General features: G+C 41.7%; 1 protein-coding gene across 1 annotated transcript in view; it reads left to right on the forward strand.

The window, feature by feature from the left end:
* The window catches only part of LOC118395867 (engulfment and cell motility protein 3-like), a 47,694-nt gene that overhangs the window by 2,221 nt on the left and 19,452 nt on the right, over positions 1–26,021 (forward strand). Inside the window, exons 2-15 of the mRNA XM_035789873.2 lie at positions 310–418; positions 1,360–1,400; positions 1,498–1,570; positions 6,624–6,674; positions 6,860–7,029; positions 7,829–7,928; positions 8,256–8,407; positions 8,659–8,737; positions 12,004–12,054; positions 12,248–12,370; positions 12,579–12,701; positions 12,888–12,992; positions 13,176–13,284; positions 17,456–17,592. Of these exons, the coding sequence (XP_035645766.1) occupies positions 344–418; positions 1,360–1,400; positions 1,498–1,570; positions 6,624–6,674; positions 6,860–7,029; positions 7,829–7,928; positions 8,256–8,407; positions 8,659–8,737; positions 12,004–12,054; positions 12,248–12,370; positions 12,579–12,701; positions 12,888–12,992; positions 13,176–13,284; positions 17,456–17,592 (1,389 nt within the window). The 5' untranslated portion in view covers positions 310–343. The remainder of the gene's footprint in view (positions 1–309; positions 419–1,359; positions 1,401–1,497; positions 1,571–6,623; positions 6,675–6,859; positions 7,030–7,828; positions 7,929–8,255; positions 8,408–8,658; positions 8,738–12,003; positions 12,055–12,247; positions 12,371–12,578; positions 12,702–12,887; positions 12,993–13,175; positions 13,285–17,455; positions 17,593–26,021) is intronic.

Genomic DNA, 26,021 nt, shown 5'->3' on the forward strand with positions numbered 1-26,021 from the left:
AGGAGGAAATGGATGTCTATGTGTGCCATGGAGGTTGTGTATGCATGTCTGTCTTTGTCTGGCCTTGTATTTAATTGTATGTAGTCCTATGCACAGAAAGGGCTATGTTTCTGTACACACTGAAGCAAATGTAGACATAGTACCTTAAAAGAGGAAGATATAAGTTCAGCAAATTCATTTGGAAAATGAAAGCTCCAATGACTCGAGGGCAGGGCCAATCTGGTCAGGCAAGAAACGTACAGAAAAATACTAATTTACTGTCTGAATTATTTGATAGTGATATTAACCTCATTTGACCTTATCTCTCAGAGTCTTAGGAGGACACACATAAACACACTTCAAGATGCCCCAACAGGATATTGTGAAGATTGCCATCCAGATGCCAGGAGCATACCCTCAGCTCATTCAACTGGACCAGGTAAGCATCAGAACACAGGAGTGGAGCCTGAGTCAGAGAGTTTAGAAAATCTACTGTACTATCAACGCCTAAGTGGAAAGTTACAATAGGAATCCGTATTGCAGCCTGTGGGTTGTAATAGAGCTGTGGTATATGTAGCAATACTGAGCGGCGATGGGCAGGATAATAATGTTTTATATGAAGGGCTGATGCACCTCGGCATTACAATGACGGCCCACCCCGGCCAAATACTAACCCAGACGATGCTGGGACAATTGTGTGCCGCCCTATGGGACTCCCAATCACATCCGGGTGTGATACAGCCTGCAATCGAACCAGGGTCTGTAGTGACGCCTCTAGCATTGAGATGCAGTACCTTAGACCGTTGCGCCACTCGGGAGCTAATGTGCTGGGTGTTTAGGATGTCAAACTGTTAATAGACCAAGGCCATAATTAAATAAAAGGTTTTAGTTCGATATGAGTGCCTGTGAAGTTTGAACAAGCTGCTTCTGTAGACATTTCATGGGAGAAAAAAACTACCGGCAAGTCCCTCAGAAGCACTCCTATTGGACTACCAGACCTCACCAAAAACCTCTGATTGGTTGACCCCCTACAGACCACAAATTACAGGGCAGTGATAGATCTACCACAGTACACAAACACTTTTGATTGGTTGACCACCATGTATACCACAAATGACAGGGCAATTGAAGTGTAGACATTAAAGTAGTTTGTCTCAGTTTGTCTTATTTATTCACTCTACCGAATGTCCCTGTTGCCTCATAAGTCAACAGCATAGAGGAAGTAAAAGCTTTGAGTTTATCTTGGATCAGCAGTCTCAGGGTCATAGGACCAGTGTACTATAGTTAATCCACCATGGTTTCCAAAATGAAAGCATGATATCTAAATCAGTTCTTACCTTCTGCTGCTTATTGACCACAACTATGTTTTTCTCCCGACAGAAAAAGCCCCTTTCTGCTGTAATAAAGGAGGTTTGTGATGGGTAAGTGTCTGTGTGTGTTCATGTTATCCTTGTAGAGTTCAAGCAAATACTTTGTCCACTTGCAGTAGTTACAGTGCCTATGATGACTGGGTTTTAGGTGGAATCTTCCAGGCCCTGATAACTATGCCCTCCAGTATGCCGACGGTGTTCAGACCTACATCACTGAATCTGTGAGTTGATTATCTTTCTTTTCAGTGAACATGGAGGCTGTCATAGGTCTTTCTGTCTGTCCAGTGTGTGACTTCAATACTTTAAGTTGACAGTAGAGGGTGTGGTGTCCCTGTCATGCCAGTGATGTCTGAAATGTCATCAACGCCAGTGGCCTTGGTCTGGGTAGCTGTTGGAGCTAAACTAAGCTTGTGACTTTTGAAAAGGCCAAACACAAACCTCTACCAAGGGGTATGCTGTGGCTGTGTTCATTGTTATTCCACTGCGTGTGTGATGAGCATGGGGTAATAGGAGGGCTGGTTGGCACTGTTACAGTTGTGTGTCTGAGGAGAGATTCCAGCTATTTCCTGGGCCAGTGCAGGCATGAATGACAAATTAAACTAAACCAACTTAATTTCTTGCTCTCTCTCGCTCTCTCTCTCTCGTCCCCCTCTCTCCTTTCCCCCCTTCTCTCTCTCCCTCACTCTCTTTCTTTCCCCCCTCTCTAATTCTACTGAACAAAAATATAAACACAATATTAAGCAGATCTACTGTATATAGTTATAGCGTACCTACTGTATATAGAATGCCTACTGTATATATTTATAGCAGACCGAATGTATATAGCTATTGTAGACCTACGGTATGTAGTTTTAGCAGACCTAATGTATATAGCTAATGTAGACCTACTGCATATAGTTATAGCAGATCTACTGTATAAAGTTATAGCAGACCTACTGTATATAGAATGCCTACTGTATATAGTTATAGTAGACCTACTGTATATAGTTATAGCAGACCTACTGTATGTAGAATGCCTACTGTATATAGTTATAGTAGACCTACTGTATATAGTTATAGCAGACCTACTGTATATAGTTATAGTATACCTACTGTATATAGTTATAGCAGACCTACTGTATATAGAATGCCTAATGCATTTAGTTATAGCAGACCTACTGTATATAGAATGCCTAATGCATTTAGTTATAGCAGACCTACTGTATATAGTTATAATAGACCTACTGTGTATAGTTATAGTAGACCTACTGTATATAGTTATAGCAGACCTACTGTATGTAGAATGCCTACTCTATATAGTTATAGTAGACCTACTGTATATAGTTATAGTAGACCTACTGTATATAGTTATAGCAGACCTACTGTATATAGTTATAGTAGACCTACTGTATATATAATGCCTAATGCATTTGGTTATAGCAGACCTACTGTATATAGAATGCCTACTCTGTATAGTTATAGTAGACCTACTGTATATAGTTATAGTAGACCTACTGTATATAGTTATAGCAGACCTACTGTATATAGTTATAGCAGACCTACTGTATATATAATGCCTAATGCATTTGGTTATAGCAGACCTACTGTATATATAATGCCTAATGCATTTAGTTATAGCAGACCTACTGTATATAGTTATAATAGACCTACTGTATATAGTTATAGTAGATCTACTGTATATAGTTATAGCAGACCTACTGTATATAGAATGCCTAATGCATTTAGTTATAGCAGACCTACTGTATATAGAATGCCTTATGCATTTAGTTATAGCAGACCTACTGTATATATTTATAGTAGATCTACTGTATATAGTTATAATATACCTACTGTATATAGTTATAGCAGACCTACTGTATATAGTTATAGTAGACCTACGGTATATAGTTATAATATACCTACTGTATATAGTTATAGTATACCTACTGTATATAGTTATAGCAGACCTACTGTATATAGAATGCCTAATGCATTTAGTTATAGCAGACCTACTGTATATAGAATGCCTAATGCATTTAGTTATAGCAGACCTACTGTATATAGTTATAATAGACCTACTGTATATAGTTATAGTAGACCTACTGTATATAGTTATAGCAGACCTACTGTATGTAGAATGCCTACTCTATATAGTTATCGTAGACCTACTGTATATAGTTATAGTAGACCTACTGTATATAGTTATAGCAGACCTACTGTATATAGTTATAGTAGACCTACTGTATATAGTTATAGCAGACCTACTGTATATATAATGCCTAATGCATTTGGTTATAGCAGACCTACTGTATATAGAATGCCTAATGCATTTAGTTATAGCAGACCTACTGTATATAGAATGCCTAATGCATTTAGTTATAGCAGACCTACTGTATATAGAATGCCTTATGCATTTAGTTATAGCAGACCTACTGTATATATTTATAGCAGACCTACTGTATATAGTTATATTAGACCTACTGTATATAGTTATAGTAGACCTCCTGTATATAGTTATAGTAGATATACATTATATAGCTATTGTAGACCTACTGTATATAGTTATAGTAGACCTACTGTATATAGTTATTATAGACCTACTGTATATAGTTATAGCAGACATAGTGTATATAGCTATAGCAGACCTACTGTATATTGTTTTTGTAGACTTGCTGTATATAGTATAGTATACCTATTGTATATAGTTATAGTAGATCTACTGTATATAGTTATTGTAGACCTACTGTGTATAGTAATCGCAGACCTACTGTATATAGTTATAGTAGACCTACTGTATATAGTTATAGTAGATCTACTGTATATAGTTATTGTAGACCTACTGTATATAGTAATCGCAGACCTTATGTTTATAGGATGCCGACTGCATATAGTCATAGCAGACCTACTGTATGTAGTTATAGTAGATATACTGTATATCGTTATAGTATACCTGCTGTATATAGTTATAATATACCTACTTTTTATAGAATTCCTGCTGCATATAGTTATAGCAGATCTACTGTATATAGTTATAGCAGACATACTGTATATTGTTATAATAGACTTACCGTATGTAGTTATACCAGACCTACTGTATATAGAATGCCTAATGCATTTAGTTATAGCAGACCTACTGTATATATTTATAGTAGATCTACTGTATATAGTTATAATAGACCTACTGTATATAGTTATAGCAGACCTCTGTATATAGTTATAGCAGACCTACTGTATATAGTTATAGCAGACCTACTGTATATACTTATAGCAGACCTCTGTATATAGTTATAGCAGACCTACTGTATATAGTTATAGCAGGCCTACTGTATATAGTTATAGCAGACCTACTGTATAGGGTTATAGCAGACCTACTGTATATAGTTATAGCAGACCTACTGTATATGGTTATAGTAGACCTACTGTATATGGTTATACTAGACCTACTGTATATAGTTATAGCAGACTTACTGTATATGGTTATACTAGACCTACTGTATATCGTTATACTAGACCTACTGTATATAGTTATAGCAGACCTACTGTATATAGTTATAGCAGACCTACTGTATATAGTTATAGCAGACCTACTGTATATGGTTATAGTAGACCTACTGTATATGGTTATACTAGACCTACTGTATATAGTTATAGCAGACTTACTGTATATGGTTATACTAGACCTACTGTATATCGTTATACTAGACCTACTGTATATGGTTATACTAGACCTACTGTATATAGTTATAGCAGACCTACTGTATATAGTTATAGCAGACCTACTGTATATAGTTATAGCAGACCTACTGTATATGGTTATAGTAGACCTACTGTATATGGTTATACTAGACCTACTGTATATAGTTACAGCAGACTTACTGTATATGGTTATACTAGACCTACTGTATATCGTTATAGCAGACCTACTGTATATAGTTATAGCAGACCTACTGTATATGGTTATAGTAGACCTACTGTATATGGTTATACTAGACCTACTGTATATAGTTATAGCAGACTTACTGTATATGGTTATACTAGACCTACTGTATATCGTTATACTAGACCTACTGTATATGGTTATACTAGACCTACTGTATATAGTTATAGCAGACCTACTGTATATAGTTATAGCAGACCTACTGTATATGGTTATAGTAGACCTACTGTATATGGTTATACTAGACCTACTGTATATAGTTACAGCAGACTTACTGTATATGGTTATACTAGACCTACTGTATATCGTTATACTAGACCTACTGTATATGGTTATACTAGACCTACTGTATATAGTTATAGCAGACCTACTGTATATAGTTATAGCAGACCTACTGTATATGGTTATAGTAGACCTACTGTATATGGTTATACTAGACCTACTGTATATAGTTACAGCAGACTTACTGTATATGGTTATACTAGACCTACTGTATATCGTTATAGCAGACCTACTGTATATAGTTATAGCAGACCTACTGTATATGGTTATAGTAGACCTACTGTATATGGTTATAGTAGACCTACTGTATATGGTTATACTAGACCTACTGTATATAGTTACAGCAGACTTACTGTATATGGTTATACTAGACCTACTGTATATCGTTATAGCAGACCTACTGTATATAGTTATAGCAGACCTACTGTATATGGTTATAGTAGACCTACTGTATATGGTTATACTAGACCTACTGTATATCGTTATAGCAGACCTACTGTATATAGTTATAGCAGACCTACTGTATATGGTTATAGTAGACCTACTGTATATCGTTATACTAGACCTACTGTATATGGTTATACTAGACCTACTGTATATAGTTATAGCAGACCTACTGTATATAGTTATAGCAGACTTACTGTATATGGTTATACTAGACCTACTGTATATCGTTATACTAGACCTACAGTTTATGGTTATACTAGACCTACTGTATATAGTTATAGCAGACCTACTGTATATAGTTATAGCAGACTTACTGTATATAGTTATAGCAGACCTACTGTATATAGTTATAGCAGACTTACTGTATATGGTTATACTAGACCTACTGTATATAGTTATGAGTTATCTGTGACCAACAAATACATATCCATAGATTAGGGGCTAATGAATTTTTTTCAATTGACTTATTTCCTTATTTGAACTGTAACTCAGTAAAATCTTTGAAATTGTTGCATGTTGCATTTATATGTTTGTTCAGTACATGTTCCTCAGTGGAGTGTGAAATTAGTAATCATTGTGTGTATGACTATATTTGTTATTGTGTCTGCTCTGTGGTCTTCATGTTCTAGAACCGTCTGGACATTAAGAATGGCTGCATTCTCCGTCTGACCAAGGCACCGGTGAGTTTGCAAACAAGAGCCTAACAAACCAACCATGCATGCTCTGTTCCTTACATAATCCCCTCTTGGCTCTGTGTGTGTGTGTGTCTGCACGCTATGTAGGCCTATTGTAATTGTATTACATAATGGGTATATCTACTTCATCCATCCTCTGTCTGTGTGTTTTTATGCTGTGTGTGTTGTAGGGCCGTTGTGCCGAGGACCTCTACAAGGGCATCCAGAGCTCAGACTCAGGTGTGCGCTGTGATTCGCTGAAGCAGCTGGCCTGCGTGTCCACTGACGTCACTTTTGCCCAAGAGTTTATCAGCCGTGATGGCCACTCTCTGCTGGTGAAGATCGTAGAGGACGCTGACGAGTCAGTTCCCTTCTCTGTATCTCTCTATATGTCTATGTGTCTCTCATAATGTCACTATGTCTTTGTGTGTGTCTCTGTCTCTCTCTACTCTCTCTTCAACTAACCTTATATAGCAGAGACAGCAGACTCACATAAGTGAGCGCTTCTCTGTCTGTCCTGTTCTCCTAGCAGACTGTGTGGTTATTTTGGGGGATGGGGGAAATGCAGTGCAGTAGTGCATATTTCTGCTGGCTGCAGTTGAAAGCTGTGCTTTGATAGATGCTGCTGCAGAGATATGAGACGATTACCTCACGTGGGAACACGTCCCTGGGTGAAGTATGGGCTGAGTCTGGCCTTCCACTCATACTGTTAGCATAGTTACTGTGGAGGAATTCAAGGATGCTGTAGTTGGGTTCGTCTGTTGAATTCTAGAATAACATTGAGTTGGCATGGAGAATTGGCTAGGAAGAATATGCAGCTGTGTTGCGTAGTTAGTGATTTGGTTAGTTTGATCAAAATCAACATGGGATGGAGAGATCCAAGGATATGAGTCTGACCTCATGCTTTTGAAGATGTAACATGTCTTATAGTCCCAAATCAATTATACCTCTATTATACCACTTGAATCCCAGGGAAGGCATGAAACACATTCCTACCAAACCTGAGAACATTTCAGCCTGGTATAGTCTAGTCTCTCCTAATCTCGCCACATAGAACCAAATCAGTGGAAATACTCAGTGGCGTCTGTGGTTTTCTTTGTCAATGTTGTATTTGCTGAAGTTGTAATATTCTGTTCTGAGTTGTGTGTATTGTCTGTTAGGGCCCCTCTGATCATGACCCACACACTGACAGGCTTCATGGAGTTGATGGACCATGGGATTGTATCATGGGAGAATCTCTCTGCTGTCTTCATCAAGAAGGTAGGTTCCTAAACTATTGGCTTCTTTAACCTAAGTGGAGGAGGAGAAATAAAAATATGTCAGGAGTAAGAAAGTAAGGCATTAGACATGTAGGGTTGGTTCCAAGGACTAGGCTTAATCTTTGTCTGGGAAACCGTCCCATAATGTTAATGTGTGTAATGTTTGACCATGAGAAATGTCTGATAGGAGCTCTGGTGACCACTAGTCATGGGACTGACTCTCCGCACTCAGTTTCAACCTATTATATCCCCATCGCATTCTATCCCTCTGCTATCTGTGCTCTTCTATACTAACTGTATCCTGTGTCTTTTTCCTGGTACCTGTCAGATTGCTAACTTCGTCAATGCCAAGGTGCTGGACGCGTCCATCCAGCAGGTGTCCCTGGCCATCCTGGAGAGCATGGTGCTGAGCAGCAGCAGCCTCTTCCAGCAGGTCAAGCAGGAGGTCACTCTGGAGAGACTCCTCTCACATCTGCAGGTGTAAGTGTGTGTCATCTATGGATAGAATTGTGGGAAAAACCTGCATTACCTCCAATGAATGAGTGTGCTTATACCTGCTTACACACATAGACCCTCATCTCTAAATCATATTACGGTTAAATGTACCTCAGGAAAATGTCATGATAAGCTTGTCCAGGGTCTGAAGTCTACAGTTCATCTAAGAAATACACACACATACTACTCTCTCCCATCTCTCATTATGCCCACCCATACGCTCTCTTTTATTCCAGGACAAACCAACAGATTCAAACCAAAGCCATGGCCCTCCTCATGGCTCTGCTACAGACTGCTGGAGATGCAGACAGACAGGTAAGAATGGTCTCTATTTCCCCACTCTCTCTCTCTCTCTCTCTCAATTTAATTTAATTCAATTTGCTGTCTAACAATGTACATATTGCTTACTTTGGAGATGTACAATATTAACATAATTAATAATAATAATCAATATTCTCAACGGGACAACAGTAACAACAATAACCAAGGGTCAAAATAACCAGACATTGGACAATAACAATAAACATAGAGGACATGTGCAGGTTGGTTGGTCTGTCAGACACTGTCCCTCATCTTATGGCAAGCAGCAATGTAGTGTGCTGCCATCCCACAGCTCTCTGCGTTCTCCCCCAACAGGACAGATAGCCTATCCTCATCAGAGAGGTCTTTGAAACCTTGAATACAGGTTTTTGTCAGGAATTGCATCTCTGTCTTGGGTTCTGCTGTGGTGCAGTGGTTGCACAGCCTTTCCTCTACAGGGAGCCATGTTTTCCTGTGTCTACCCTTCTCAATGGCAAGGCTGTGCTCACTGAGCCTGTACTTTCTCAAGGTTTTTCCAAGGTTTTGATCACTAACCATGGTTGCATAGTTTGCCATGGTGTACTGTCGATTTAGGACCAGATAGCACTGCATTTTGCTTTGTGCTTGTGTTTGCATTTCCCAATAGGTAATGTAGTTTTGTTTTGACTGTGTTGTAATTTGGTTTGATCTGATTGATTGGATGTTCTGGTCCTGATGCTTCAGTGTGTTAGTAGAGGCTTGAGTGTGTTAGTAGAACAGGTTTGTGAACTCAGCCCCAGGACCAGCTGGATGAGGGGACTCTTTTCTTTGCTCAGCTCTTGGTATTGAAGGGTGTGGTAATGATATGAGAGGGGATCACTGTATTTGAGATGTTTCCAAAACTTAATTGCTTTTTAAAAAGTTTTTATTATTAGTGGATATTGGCTTAATTTTGCCCTACATGCACTGTTTGTAGTTTTCTTCTGGACATGTAGGAGAATCTTACAGAACTCGGAATGCAGGGTTTCAATGGGGGGTTTGTCCCATTGGGTGAAATCTTGTTTTTCAAGTGGCCCGCACTCCTCGCTGCCATAAAGTGCAATTGGTTCAATGACACATTCGATTAGGTATTTCAATTTGAATTTGTTTTTTAATGGCGTAGAATGCCCTGCTTTCTCTCTCTGTCTCTGTCTCTGTCTCTGTCTCTGTCTCTGTCTCTGTCTCTGTCTCTGTCTCTGTCTCTGTCTCTCTCTCTCTCTCTCTCTCTCGCTCTCTCTCGCTCTCTCTCTCGCTCTCTGTGTATCGCTCTCTCTCTCTGTCTCTTCTCTGTGTATCGCTCTGTCTTCTCTGTGTATCGCTCTCTCTCTCTCTCTCTCTCTCTCTCTCTCTCTCTCTCTCTCTCTCTCTCTCTCTCTCTCTCTCTCTATCTCTCTCTGTGTATTGCTCTCTCTCTCTTTGTCTCTTCTCTGTGTATCACTCTGTCTGTCTGTCTGTCTGTCTGTCTGTCTGTCTGTCTGTCTGTCTGTCTGTCTGTCTGTCTCTCTCTCTCTCTCTCTCACTCTCTCTCTGTGTATTGCTCTCTCTCTCTTTGTCTCTTCTCTGTGTATCACTCTGTCTGTCTGTCTGTCTGTCTGTCTGTCTGTCTGTCTGTCTGTCTGTCTGTCTGTCTGTCTGTCTGTCTGTCTGTCTGTCTGTCTCTCTCTCTCTCTCTCTCTCTCTCTCTCTCTCTCTCTCTCTCTCTCTCTCTCTCTCTCTCTCTCTTTCTCTCTGTGTATTTCGCTCTTTCTGTCAATTCAATTCAAGGGCTTTATTGGCATGGCAAACATGTGTTAACATTGCCAAAGCAAGTGAGGTAGACAACATACAATGTGAATATATAAAGTGAAAAACAACAAAAATGAACAGTAAACATTACACATACAGAAGTTTCAAAACAGTAAAGACATTACAAATGTCATATTATATATATATATATATATATATATATATATACAATGTACAAATAGTTAAAGGACACAAGATAAAATAAATAAGCATAAATATGGGTTGTATTTACAATGGTGTTTGTTCTTCACTGGTTGCCCTTTTCTCGTGGCAACGGGTCACAAATCTTGCTGCTGTGATGGCACACTGTGGAATTTCACCCAGTAGATATGGGAGTTTTTCAAAATTGGATTTGTTTTCGAATTCTTTGTGGATTTGTGTGATCTGGGGGAAATATGTATCTCTAATATGGTCATACATTGGGCTGAAGTGCAGCTCAGTTTCCACCTCATTTTGTGGGCAGTGAGCACATAGCCTGTCTTCTCTTGAGAGCCATGTCTGCCTACGGCGGCCTTTCTCAATAGCAAGGCTATGCTCACTGAGTCTGTACATAGTCAAAGCTTTCCTTAATTTTGGGTCAGTCACAGTGGTCAGGTATTCTGCCGCTGTGTACTCTCTGTGTAGGGCCAAATAGCATTCTAGTTTGCTCTGTTTTTTTGTTAATTCTTTCCAATGTGTTAAGTAATTATCTTTTTGTTTTCTCATGATTTGGTTGGGTCTAATTGTGCTGTTGTCCTGGGGCTCTGTAGGGTGTGTTTGTGTTTGTGAACAGAGCCCCAGGACCAGCTTGCTTAGGGACTCTTCTCCAGGTTCATCTCTCTGTAGGTGATGGCTTTGTTATCGAAGGTTTGTGAATCGCTTCCTTTTAGGTGGTTGTAGAATTTAATGGCTCTTTTCTGGATTTTGATAATTAGTGGGTATCGGCCTAATTCTGCTCTGCATGCATTATTTGGTGTTTTACGTTGTACACGGGAGGATATTTTTGCAGAATTCTGCGTGCAGAGTCTCAATTTGGTGTTTGTCCCATTTTGTGAAGTCTTGGTTGGTGAGCGGACCCCAGACCTCACAACCATAAAGGGCAATGGGCTCTATGACTGATTCAAGTATTTTTAGCCAAATCCTAATTGGTATGTTGAAATTTATGTTTCTTTTGATGGCATAGAATGCCCTTCTTGCCTTGTCTCTCTCTCTGTCTCCCACTCTCTGTCTGTCTCTTTCTTTCTTCTCTCCCTCGCCTGCTCTGTTTTCCAGAGGGAGGTACACGTTAATCAGTTTAACCAGCCTGAGTGAGTCTGTTCAAAACAAAGGGTTTTGTTCAGATTTATGTGACCATTACTGGTGGCAGAGTCCTGACCTGATTTGTGACTGTATCGCTTTTACCGCCTACTTATGGGGAAGTAGTGTCACTGCATTTCAGTAATAACTGATATAGCCAGTGGTAGTTATTTGGTGATGACACACATGATATTGGTTTTCAGGAGCTGTTTGCCTTCTTAGGAATGAAGAATCTTCGACAGTACATCTATAAGGTAAACCATCTTGAATGTTCAAGATTGAGGTACAAGGGCACCTTACTGTCATTGCATCCAGTAGAATGTCAAATTGGGGAAATGCAATTGTCTTTCATTAAATGTAGCAATTTTTTGGTCTTCCAGTCATTTTATCCATAGTAAATACTCTACTGTCTTGAACCTATGTCTCATGGTTTGTTGTGACCCACAGAACATTATCCATAGTTCTGCCTCCGTGGGGGATGAGATGGCCCACTACCTGTATGTCCTCCAGTCTGTCACTCTGAACCACCTGGAGCCTCGCATGAGGATGCCCCTGGACTCCTACAACCAGGTGAGATAGATGACCTCCCTGACTTCTGACCCCTCCCACACCTGGAAACCACTGCCTCTTCGCACCCCAGGAGAGAGTGCTGACTAGTGCTTACTAAGTATCCTTGAAATCCACTTAGTCATATAGTACCATACTCCCTTATATTGGACCATTGTGTCTATCTACTGTTATCTTTCCATCCTTCCCCTTCCTCCCTCTCCTCCCACAGGACCAGAGGGAGATTCTACACGGCCTGCGGCAGGCAGCCTTCGAGACGGAGAGTGAGAACAGCTTGAGTCATGAGCGACGGCGCTCTCTCTGTGCCAAGGAGTTCAAGAAGCTGGGCTTCTCTGTGAGTCTACTCTATGGGATTCTACTTACCACCACCTCAATCAGTCACTCTCATTCGGCCTCTGTGTGTCCTACATATACTGTACATATTAATAAACTTCTCTGAGTCTTGCTCTTGTCTATCCAAACCATTGTCTCCCTCCATACAGAGTGTGTTTAATTCCTGTTCTGTCTTCTCTCTCTAAAGAACAACAGTAACCCAGGTCAGGACCTGCTGCGGGCCCCTCCTGGCCTGCTGGCTCTGGACACCATGGCCTACTTCGCCTCCCGCTACCCCGATGCCTACAGCAGGGTGAGCAGAGGGAGGGGAAAGGGAAGAACGGGGAGGAACAGAGGGCGGGAGGGAGTTAAAGGGACAATCGTGAGTTTTTGTTCGGGAGAGGGTTAAGTATTTGTCATCCTCTGACTATTTATTTCTCTCTCGTTTTATTTCTCTCTCTGTCTCTCTCTCTCTCTGTCTGTCTCTTTCTCTCAGTTTGTTCTAGAAAACAGCAGTAGGGAGGATAAGCACGAGTGTCCATTCGCCCGCAGCAGCATCCAGCTGACTCTAATCTTGTGTGAGATCCTACGCATCGGAGAGCCCCGTAAGTCAACCTGAGCTCGTACATGTAGGCCTACATGTATTTAAGACAGGTTAAGCCAGGTCTGGCTTTTTTCCCCCACTGATGTCAGGCATGTTTCCTCTACTTATGACTTTCAGCTGTTAGTTGTCTACATGCTGGTGTGAGTTCACACAGTATGGATACGTCTGTGTATGGGTGCATTGGGTCTGTACTGGAAACATACAGTACCAGTCATGAATTTGGACACACCTACTCATTCAAGGGTTTTTCTTTATTTGTACTATTTTCTACATTGAAGAATAATAGTGACGACATCAAAACTATGAAATAACACATATGGAATTATGTAGTAAACAAAAAAGTGTTAAACAAATCCAAATATATTTTGTATTTTATATTCTTCAAAGTAGCCACCATTTGCCTTGATGACAGAATGCACACTCTTGGCATTCTCTCAACCAGCTTCACCTGGAATGCTTTTCCAACAGTCTTGAAGGAGTTCCCACATATGCTGAGCACTTGTTGGCTGCTTTTCCTTCACTCCAACTCATCCCAAAACATCTCAATTGAGTTGAGGTCGGGTCATTGTGGAGACAGGTCATCTGATGCGGCACTCCATCACTCTCCTTCTTGGTCAACTAGCCCGTACACAGTCTGGACGTGTGTTGGGTAACTATTTGTTAACCTCTCTGGGATATTCGGGACGGTAGCGTCCCACCTCAACAACAGCCAGTGAAAGTGCAGGGCGCCAAATTCAAAACAACAGAAATCCCATAATTCAAATTCCTCAAACATACAAGTATTTCACACCATTTTAAATATAAACTTGTTGTATATCCAGCCACAGTGTCTGTTTTCAAAAAGGCTTTATGACAAAAGCACACCAAACGATTATGTTAGGTCAGTACCTAGTCACAGAAAAACACAGCCATTTTTCCAGCCGAAGAGAGGAGTCATAAAAAGCAGAAATAGAGATAAAATTAATCACTAACCTTTGATGATCTTCATCGGATGACACTCATAGGACTTCATGTTACACAATACATGTATGTTTTGTTTGATAAAGTTCATATTTATCAAAAAATCTCAGTTTACATTGGCGCGTTACGTTCAGCAGTTCCAAAACATCCGGTGATTTTGCAGAGAGCCACATCAATTTACAGAAATACTCATAATAAACATTGCTAAAAGATACAAGTGTTATGTGTAGCATTTTAGATCCACTTCTCCTTAATGCAACCACTGTGTCAGATTTCAAAAAAGCTTTACCGAAAAAGCACACCATGCAATAATCTGAGTACAGCGCTCAGACAACAAAGCAAGCCATACAGATATCCACCATGTTGTGGAGTCAACAAAGTCAGAAATAGCATTATAAATATTCACTTATCTTTGATGATCTTCATCAGAATGCACTCCCAGGAATCCCAGTTCCACAATAAATGTTTGATTTGTTCGATAAAGTCCATAATTTATGTCCAAATACCTCCTTTTTGTTCACGCTTTTAGCCCAGTAATCCAAATTCATGAGGCGCGAGCAGATGAAAAGTCAAAAAGTTCTGTTACAGTCCATAGAAACATGTCAAACAATGTATAGAATCAATCTTTAGGATTGCCAGCAAAGCACCCCCACACCATCACACCTACTCCTCCAATGCTTCACGGTGGGAACCACCTACTCTGCGACTCACAAACGGTTCGAATCAAAAATCTCAAATTCGGACTCATCAGACCAAAGGACAGATGAGTAGGCCCTCATTGTGAGTAGGCCGGAGTAGGCCCTCATTGTAATTAAGAATTTGTTCTTAATTAACTGACTTGCCTAGTTAAATAAAGGTTAAAATATTTTCCATTGCTCGTGTTTCTTGGCCGAAGCACGTCTCTTCTTCTTGTTGTTGTCCTTTAGTAGAGTGTTGAATGAAGGCTTGATTCACACAGTCTCCTCTGAACAGTTGATGTGGAGATGTTTCTGTTACTTGAACTCTGTGAAGCATTTATTTGGGCTGCAATTTCTGATGTTGGTGACTGTAATGAATTTATCCTCTGCAGCATAGGTAACACTGGGTCTTCCATTCTTGTGGCGGTCCTCATGAGAGCCAGTTTCATCATAGCACTTGATGGTTTTTGCGACTGCACTTTCATTGATTATTTGAGCTGTTCTTGCCATAATATGTACTTGGTCTTTTACCAAATAGGGGTATCTTCTGTATACCACCCCTAGCTTGTCACAACTGACTGGCTCAAACATATTAAGAAGGAAATAAATGCCACTTTTGAACTTTTAACCTTTCTAGCTCAGGCGTTCCACTAGCAGAACCCCTCGACAACATTCCGCTGGAAAGGCAGTGCGAGAAATTCAAAAATATATTTTTGAAATATATAACTTTCACACATTAACAAGTCCAATACAGCAAATGAAAGATAAACATCTTGTTAATCTACCCATCGTGTCCGATTAAAAAATGCTTTACTGTGAAAGCACAACATATGATTATGTTAGGTCATAGCCAAGTCAAAAAAACACAGCCATTTTCCCAGCCAAAGATAGTCATAAAAGCAGAAATATAGATCAAATTAATCACTAACCTTTGATGATCTTCATCAGATGACACTCATAGGACATCATGTTACACAATACATGTATGTTTTGTTCGATAATGTGCATATTTATATCCAAAAATCTCAGTTTACATTGGCGCGTTACGTGCAGTAATGTTTTGATTCCAAAACATCCGGTGATTTTGCAGAAATACTCATAATAAACATTGATAAAAGATACAGCTGTTATTCACATAATTAAAGATAGACTTCTCCTTAATGCAACCGCTGTGTCATATTTCCCAAAAACTTTATGGAAAAAGCATAATCTGAGAACGGCGCTCAGAGCCCAATCCAGCTAGAGAAATATCCGCCATTTTGGAGTCAACAGAAGTTAGAAATAACACTAGAAATATTCACTTACCTTTGATGATCTTCATCAGAAGGCACTCCCAGGAATCCCAGTTCGACAATAAATGACTGATTTGTTCCATAAAGTTTAATAAAGTACATCATTTATGTCCAAATAGCCACTTGTTGGTAGCGTGTTCAGCCCAGTAATCCATCTTCATGAGGCGCGAGCACTTCGTTCAGACAAAAACTCGAAAGGTTCCGTTACAGGTCGTAGAAACAAGTCAAACGATATATGGAATCAATCTTTAGGATGTTTTTAACATAAAACGTCCATAAGCTTCCAACCGGAGAATTCCTATGTCTGAAGAAAAGCACTGGGACAAGAGCAAACTCTGTCGGGAGCGCACGTCACGAGCCTGAGATACTCTGCCAGACCACTGACTCAAACAGGTCTCATGAGCCCCTCCTTTATCGTAGAATCCTCAAACCAGTTTCTAAAGATGGTTGACATCTAGTGGAAGCCGTAGGAAGTGCAACTTGACTCCATAGACACTGTGTATTCGGTAGGCCAAGCTTTGAAAAACTACAACCCTCAGATATCCCACTTCCTGGTTGGATTTTTCTCAGGTTTTCGCCTGCCATATGAGTTCTGTTATACTCACAGACATCATACAAAGAGTTTTAGAAACTTTAGAGTGTTTTCTATCCAATAATAATAATAATATGCATATATTAGCATCTGGGACAGAGTAGGAGGCAGTTCACTATGGGCATGCTATTCATCCAAAAGTGAAAATGCTGCCCTCTATCCCAAAAAGGTTAACAAGGCACACCTGTTAATTGAAATGCATTCCAGGTGACGACCTCATGAATCTGGTTGAGAGAATGCCAAGAGTGTGCAAAGCTTTCATCAAGCCAAAGGGGGGCTACTTTGAAGAATATAAAATATGTTTTGATTTGTTTAACACTTTCCTGATTACTACATGATTCTATTTCTAAATATTCTAAATATGTGCTATTTCATAGTTTTGATGTCTTCACTATTATTCTACAATGTAGAAAATAGTAAGAATAAAGAAAAACCCTTATGCATATGTATATGTGTACAGTATACAGTATGTCTTAAACTACTGATTAAGAATATACTGAAGCTATGTGTAGCTCTATAAAGTTACACTGATACAGGGTTGTGTTTATTAGGGTTTGCAACGGAAAACATTTAAAAACATTTTGCAACAAAAAACTCAAATTAACGTTTCTTAAAGGTCTCATATTGTTCCTCTCGCTCTCTCTCCCCTAGCCTCAGAGACTGGTTCAAACTACCACCCCATCTTCTTCTCTCAGGACCGGCTGCTAGAGGAGCTTTTCTGCGTCTGCATCCAGCTGATCAACAAGACCTGGAAGGAGATGAGAGCCACGCAGGAGGACTTTGACAAGGTAACACAGCCTGTGTTACCCATCATACACCTGTCTGTGTCTCACAGCAACTTTTTTCTCACTCTTTCCCCATATCTAACTTTCATCTATGAGTACAAGCAACCGCTTCTTAGATAGTAAGAATTTGTGTGGCAAAGCAGTAATCTAATTTAGAAAATCTAACTTCAAAGCAGTCCATGGCATCTGGAGTGGACACTGTCTATTTGACTGCATACACTACACTGAAAACAATAACAAGCGCTCTGTGTCCTATGAGCCACCATAAGCCACTACAGTATCCAAGAACAGTATACAGGACAGTGACAGGCAACCCACTGGGGTATATTAGTCAGACGGAAATGTTAGAACGGAACATTGATTAGTCAACGTTTAGATAGTAGACACGGATGTAGAGCTATAGCCTTTGAAGCGTTTTTATTTCCCAATAACCATCCCTAGGTGATGGCCATCTCCTTTCTAATACTAACTGCACTGGGCTCCCTCAGACAGAACCATTCAAGAACACTCAACAACAACAAAACAGCCTCACAACAGGGCCATGTTTTACAAAGGAGTCATTCCATGTCATTTGAGCAAGCCATGACACCCACCATCTCAGATTGTTCTTAAATTGTTTCTGTAGTTAGAAACAGGTAAGATTGTCATTCCTGAAACATTATTTTGTTTAAATGTTATTTTATATATGAGAAATTAAGCTAATTGATTGCACCCAAATGGGCCATTTTAATTTATAGGATTCAGATCATATTCAACAAATATAGTACCCAACGTCTGACATTTCCTAGCCAAAGATTAAGCGTAAAAGAAGGCCAAACTGATTTGCTTTCATAGAGGACTAGCTTGAATTAAGAGGATGACCACAAAATATATTTTCATAATGAGCCAAATCTATTGGTTTTCTACCCAAAGTATAGCATGAACTGTGGCATCTAGTGGTCAAAACCTGATACTTTCACTCTACTTTATGGTAAATAATACAAGTAACTTCAATGACTAATTTCTCTGAAAAGTTCCATTTAAATTGTTTTAATTACCTGGATTTCTGCATAAAAATCATGAAATTTGATCTCATCTTCATCTAAGTCACAACAATAGACAAACACAGTCTGCTAAAACTAATAACACACAAACAATTATGCGTTTTCATGTCTTTATTGAACACACCATGTAAACATTCACAGTGCAGGGTGGGAAAAGTATGTGAACCCTTGGATTTAATAACTGCTTGACCTTCCTTTGGCAGCAATAACCTCAAACAAACATTTTCTGTAGTTGCGGATCAGACCTGCACAACAGTCAAGAGGAGTTTTGGACCATTCCTCTGTACAAACTGTTTCAGTTCAGCAATATTCTTGGGATGTTTGGTGTGAACCGCTCTCTTGAGGTCATGCCACAGCATCTCAATCGGGTTGAGGTCAGGACTCTGACTGGGCCACTCCAGAAGGCATTCTGTTGTTGATTTACTTCTGTGTTTTGGGTCATTGTCCTGTTGCATCACCCAACTTCTGTTGAGCTTCAATTGGCGGACAGATAGCCTTACATTCTCCTGCAAAACGTCTTGATAAACTTGAGAATTCATTTTTCTATTGATGATAGTAAGCTTTCCAGGCCCTGAGGCAGCAAAACTGCCCCAAACCATGATGCTCCCTCCACCATACATTACAGTTGGGATGAGGTTTTGATGTTGTTGTGCTGTGGATTTTTTTCTCCACACATAGTGTTGTGTGTTCCTTCCTTCCAAACAACCCAACTTTAGTTTAATCTGTCCACAGAATATTTTGCCAGTAGCGCACCTGGAACATCCAGGTGCTCTTTTGCAAACTTCAGATGTGCAGTGTTTTTTTTGGACAACAGTGGCTTCTTCTGTGGTGTCCTTCCTGAACACCATTCTTGTTTAGTGTTTTATGCATCGTAGACTCGTCAACAGAGATGTTAGCATGTTCTAGAGATTTCTGTAAGTCTTTAGCTGACACTCTAGGATTCTTCTTAACCTCAGTGAGCATTCTGCTCTGAGCTCTTGCAGTCATCTTTTTTTTGTGTTAATTAATATAAACATTTTTTTTTTTTTGGATTTTTACATTTGCAAAAATATATATATATAATTTACCCCTCCACCATGTTGCTTGTGAGCTCAATATAATATTCTATATATTTTCAAAAAAGTTGTGGATCATCATTATTTGGCCCATATAGATGATTTAGCCAGATCTGTTTTTGGTCCAATAGCATATTTAAAATAATCCATCTTCCTTGAGGATCTGTTTGCACAGTTTGCACAATCGGATCAGAATGTGTATTAATTAGTATAATCACTCCTTTTGAGTTTCTTTGACCATGACAAAAATATACATTCTCCCTCCCAGTACTTTTTCCACCCAACCCGATCTATTTTTGTAGAATGAATTTCCTGTAGACAATATATATTATATTCTTTCTCTTTTAACCATGTAAAAATGTATATTCTTTTTTATGATCTGCTAAGCCATTACAATTATATCTTGCTATACTTATTTCCCCACTTACCATAATGATACCCAAGTTTCAATTATACTTACCACAACCAATGTTTGTAAACTTATCATTATAAAGCACCATGATGATTAAGTGTCCATATACAGTGGGGCAAAAAAGTATTTAGTCAGCCACCAATTGTGCAAGTTCTCCCAATTTAAAAGATGAGAGAGGCCTGTAATGTTCATCAGAGCACCGTCTGAACAGGGAGAGGAGCCACCTTCGGTGGAAGTCGTGACAGTACCCCCCGACGCGCGGCTCCCACATTGCTCCGACGCCGGCCTCGAGGACGACCCGGAGGACGAGGCTCAGGGTGATCCGGATGGATGAGGTGAAACACACTCAGCATGGTTCCAAGATGTCCTCCACCGGCATCTCTCCTCCGGACCGTACCCCTCCCTATCCACGAGGTACTGCAGGCCCCTCACCCGACGCCTGGAATCCAGTATGGACTGTGTACGCCGGGGCCCCTTCGATGTCCAGGGGGGCGGAGGGACCTCCCGCACCTCAGCTCCTTGAAGCGGACCAGCTACCACCGGCCTGAGGAGAGACACATGAAACGAGGGTTTAATACGGTAATAAGGGGGAGCTGTAACTTATAACACACCTTGTTCATTCTCCTAAGGACTTTAAATGGCCCCACAAACCGCAGACCCAGCTTCCGGCAGGGTAGGCGAAGGGGCAGGTTTCGGGTCGAGAGCCAGACCCGGTCCCTCGGTGCGAACACCGGTGCCTCACTGCGGTGGCGGTCAGCGCTCGCTTTCTGCTGCCCTTCGGCCCATTTCAGGTGTCCGTGGACGGCCTCCCAGGTCTCCTTCGAGCGCTTCACCCATTCCTCCACCACAGGAGCCTCAGTCTGGCTCGGATGTCACTGTACCAGGACAGGCTGATATGCACTGAAAGGGCGAAAGGTTAGTTGAGGAGTGGCAGAGTGAGTTCTGGGCCATCTCTGCCCACGGAAGTACCTCACCCACTCACCTGGCCGGTCCTGGCAATACGACCGCAGAAACCTACACACATCCTGGTTTACTCTCTCCACCTTCCCATTACTCTCGGGGGGAAAACCAGAGGTCAGGCTGACCGAGACCCCCAGACGCTCCATGAACACCCGCTAAACCCGGGATGTGAACTGGGGACCCCGATCAGAAACTATGTCCTCAGGCACCCCGTAGTGTCGGAAGACGTGCGTAAACAGGGCCTCCGCAGTCTGTAGGGCCGTAGGGAGACCTGGCAAAGGGAGGAGACGACAGGACATAGAAAACCGATCCACAATGACCAGGATCGGGGTGTTACCCTGGGATGGAGGAAGATTGGTCAGGAAGTCTACCGACAGGTGTGACCAAGGCCGTTGTGTAACGGGGAGCGGTTGTAACTTCCTTCTGGGCAGGTGTCGAGGAGCCTTGCACCGAGCGCACACTGAGCAGGAGGAGACATAAACCCTCATGTCCTTAGCTAAAGTGGGCCACCAGTACTTCCCCCTAAGGCTTCGCACCGTCCTATCGATACCCGGGTGACCAGAGGAGGGTAACGTGTGCGCTCACCAAATCAACCTATCACGGACACCAAGCGGGACGTACCTCCGTCTAGCTGGACACTGAGGTTCAGTAGGCTCTGACCGAGATGCCCGCTCGCTGTCCGTGTCCACCTCCCACACCACCGGCGCCACCAGAAAAGAGGCCGGAAGTATGGGGGTGGGATCGATGGACCGCTCCTCTGTATCATACAGACGGGACAATGCGTCTGCTTTAGCGTTCTGGGAACCTGGTCTATACAATATCGTAAATCTGAATCTGGTGAAAAACATGGCCCACCTTGCCTGGCGAGGGTTCAGTCTCCTCGCCGCCCGGATGTACTCCAGATTACGGTGGTCAGTCCAGATGAGGAAAGGGTGTTGAGCCCCCTCAAGCCAATGTCTCCACACCTTCAAAGCTTTTACGACAGCCAGCAACTCCCGGTCCTCACGTCATAGTTTCGCTCAGCCGGGCTGCGCTTTCCCGAATAGAAAGCGCAGGGGCGGAAGCTTCAATGGTGCGGCCGAGAGCTGTGAGAGCACGGCACCAATCCCAGCCTCGGATGCGTCCACCTCCACTATGAACGCCAAAGAGGGATCCGGATGAGCCAACACGGGATCCTCGGTAAACAGAGTCCTCAAGCGACAAAACGCTCTGTCCGGCCTCAGCCGACCACCGCAGACGCACCGGTCCCCCCTTCAGCAGTGAGGTAATGGGAGCAGCTACCTGCCCAAAACCCCGGATAAACCTCCGGTAGTAATTGGCAAACCCTAAAAACCGCCGCACCTCCTTTACTGTGGTGGGAGTCGGCTTATTACGCACGGCTGCAATGCGGTCACACTCCATCACCAACCCTGATGTGGAAATGCGATAACCCAGGAAGGAGACGGCCTGTTGGGAGAATGCGCATTTCTCAGCCTTGACGTACAGGTCATGCTCCAACAGTCGCCCAAGTACTCTACGCTCCAGAGACACATGCGCGGCGCGTGTAGCGGAATACATTGGGGAGAACATGTATTTGATACACTGCCGATTTTGCAGGTTTTCCTACTTACAAAGCATGTAGAGGTCTGTCATTTTTATCATAGGTACACTTCAACTGTGAGAGACGGAATCTAAAGCACAAATCCAGAAAATCAAATTGTACGATTTTTAAGTAATTCATTTGCATTTTATTGCATGACATAAGTATTTGATCACCTACCAACCAGTAAGAATTCCAGCTCTCACAGACCTTAGTTTTTCTTCAAGAAGCCCTCCTGTTCTCCACTCATTACCTGTATTAACTGCACCTGTTTGAACTCATTACCTGTGTAAAAGACACCTGTCCACACACTCAATCAAACAGACTCCAACCTCTCCAAGACCAGGATGCTGTGTAAGGACATCAGGGATAAAACTGTAGACCTGCACAAGGCTGGGACCGGCTACAGGACAATAGGCAAGCAGCTTGGTGAGAAGGCAACAACTGTTGGCGCAATTATTCGAAAATGGAAGAGGGTCAAGATGACGGTCAATCACCCTCGGTCTGGGCCTCCATGCAAGATCTCACCTCGTGATTGCAAACAAAGGTTTTTGTACCAAATATTAAGTTCTGCTTTTCTGATGTGTCAAATACTTATGTCATGCAATAAAATGTAAATAAATTACTTAAAAATCATACAATACAAACCTGCAAAATCGGCAGTCTATTAAATACTTGTTCTCCCCACTGTATATCAGAATGCCATCGATATACACCACCACACCCTGCCCATGCAGGTCCCTGAGAATCTTGTCTACAAAGGATTGGAAGACTGCTGGGGCATTCTTCAACCCATACGGCATGACGAGGTACTCATAATGGCCGGATGTGGTACTAAACGCTGTCTTCCACTCATCTCCCTCCCGGATACGCACCAAGTTATACGCGCTCCTGAGATCCAGTTTTGTGAAGAAGCGTGCTCCGTGAAATGACTCAGTCGCCATAGCGATGAGAGGTAGTGGGTAACTGTACCCCACCATAATAGAACTTAGACCTCTATAGTCAATGCACGGACGCAGACCTCCCTCCTTCTTCTTCACAAAAAATAAACTTGAGGAGGTGGGTGACGTGGAAGGCCGAATGTACCCCTGCCTCAGAGATTCAGAGACATATGTTTCCATAGCCACCGTCTCCTCCTGTGACAGGGGATACACGTGACTCCTGGAAAGTCCTGCGTTTACCTGGAGGTTTATCGCACAATCCCCTCGTCGATGGGGTGGTAATTGGGTCACCCTGTTTTTACAGAAGGCGATAGCCAAATCGGCATATTCGGGGTGAATGCGTGTAACGGATGTGAAACGGCTAGTTTAGTTAGCGGTGCGCGCTAAATAGCGTTTCAATCGGTGACCTCACTTTCTCTGAGACCTTGAAGTAGTGGTTCCCCTTGCTCTACAAGGGCCGTGGCTTTTGTGGAGCGATGGGTAACGATGCTTCGTGGGTGACTGTTGTTGATGTGTGCAGAGGGTCCTTGGTTCGCGCCCGGGTATGGGCGAGGAGACGGTCTAAAGTTATACTGTTACATGCGCACGGTGGAGATTTGGTCTGGACTCTCCACCGTCATTGCACCGATGGAACCTACCTGAGCACTCCTCTGACCACCCCTTTAGAGCCCTCTGTTGCCACAAAATAGTGGGGTTGTGAAAGGCCAACCAGGGAATCCCCAACACCACTGGAAACGCAGGAGAATCTATGAGGAAGAGACTAATTCTCTCCTCATGACCCCCTTGAGTAACCTTCTCCAGTGGAGCTGTGGCCTCCCTGACCACCCCTGACCCTAATGGTTGACTATCTAGGGAGTGCACAGGGAAGGGTTTGTCCATCTGAACAAGGGGAATCCCTAACCTATGCGTGAAACTGCGGTCCATAAAATTCCCCGCTGCGCCTGAATCTACTAGCGCTTTATGCTGGGAATGGGGGAATGAAATGAACACATACATGTGACCAACAGGGGGCTCTGGGTGAACTTGACATCAGTCAAGTTAAATCTTGGTAGCAAATGGGTCTTCCAAATAGAAAATTACCTCAAGGATACTTCCAAAGTTGTGGCAACATGGCTTATGGACAACAAGGTATTGTTGAGGTATTGAAGTCAAGGTATTGGAGTGTCCATCACAAAGCCCTGACCTCAATCCTATAGAAAATTTGTGGGCAGAACTGAAAAAATGCGTGCAAGCAAGGAGGCCTACAAACCTGACTCAGTTACACCAGCTCTGTCAGGGGGAATGGGCCAAAATTCACCCAACTTATTGTGGGAAGCTTGTGGAAGGCTACTCAAAACATTTGACCCAAGTTAATCAATTTAAAGGCAATGCTACCAAATACTAATTGAGCGTATGTAAACATCTGACCCACTGGGAATGTGATGAAAGAAATACAAGCTGAAATAAATCTTTCTCTCTACTATTATTCTGACATTTCACATTCTTAAAATAAAGTGGTGATCCTAACTGACCTAAGACAGGGAATCTTTTCTAGGATTAAATGTCAGGAACTGTGAAAAACTGATTTTGGTGTATGTAAACTTCCTACTTCAACTGTATGTTATTAAACAAACAAAAAACGACCTTGATATTTCTAATGTACAATCTTCAAATTAAATACATAAAAAATCATAAAGAAAAAAAAGGTCAGCCTTACCCATCCTCGCCTTCCCCTGTATCAAAACTTGATATTACGTCCATATAGTTCAAAGTTCCATATTGCCTAGATAGAAAAATGCTAAGTTCATCATACCCATTCTGCATTACCATAAATCCAACCTTATTTCAAGTCCACATAGTCCACGGTTCCATAGTGCATGAAACATTTTTGTTGTTGTTGTAAAAACACAATAAATCCATATTTGTACTGTGTAATGCAGTGCAAATATGTATTGGGGACTACTTCAACAGGAGGTAGCTACACTCACAACCACGTTGTAATCTTCCAGTCCTTGAACATTTGATTATTTACATGTAATTTATCGACCACTAGACGAACATTCTGCTTCTCTGCTCAGAGCCTTTTGAAAGTGGGGTACAGGGCACGTCGTCTCTCCACTATTTCATGAGGAAATTGTTCATTAATTCTTCAATTCCCTACCCTGTTGTAAGAAGGCAATTTTCATTTCGTAGTGGGTTAGCATAGCTACGACCGGACAGGGCCTTCCCAAAACGGTGAGCTCTTTGAAAATCAATTGTTTCTACCTGTTTGTCCGTCATCTTGAGATTACGTTTCATGAACACTGACTTTTTCCTCCGTTGACTGATAGATTTAGTTTTCATCCTCCTTTATTCCCATTATAACAATATTATTTCTCATACTTCTGCACTTTAGATCAAGTAATTCTGCTTTCATTGTTTTATTATCATACCGTAGCCTCTCTGTAGTGTCTTTTAGGGAGT

The sequence above is a fragment of the Oncorhynchus keta genome, chromosome 17 (assembly GCF_023373465.1).
Source record: "Oncorhynchus keta strain PuntledgeMale-10-30-2019 chromosome 17, Oket_V2, whole genome shotgun sequence".
Taxonomy (NCBI): domain Eukaryota; kingdom Metazoa; phylum Chordata; class Actinopteri; order Salmoniformes; family Salmonidae; genus Oncorhynchus; species Oncorhynchus keta.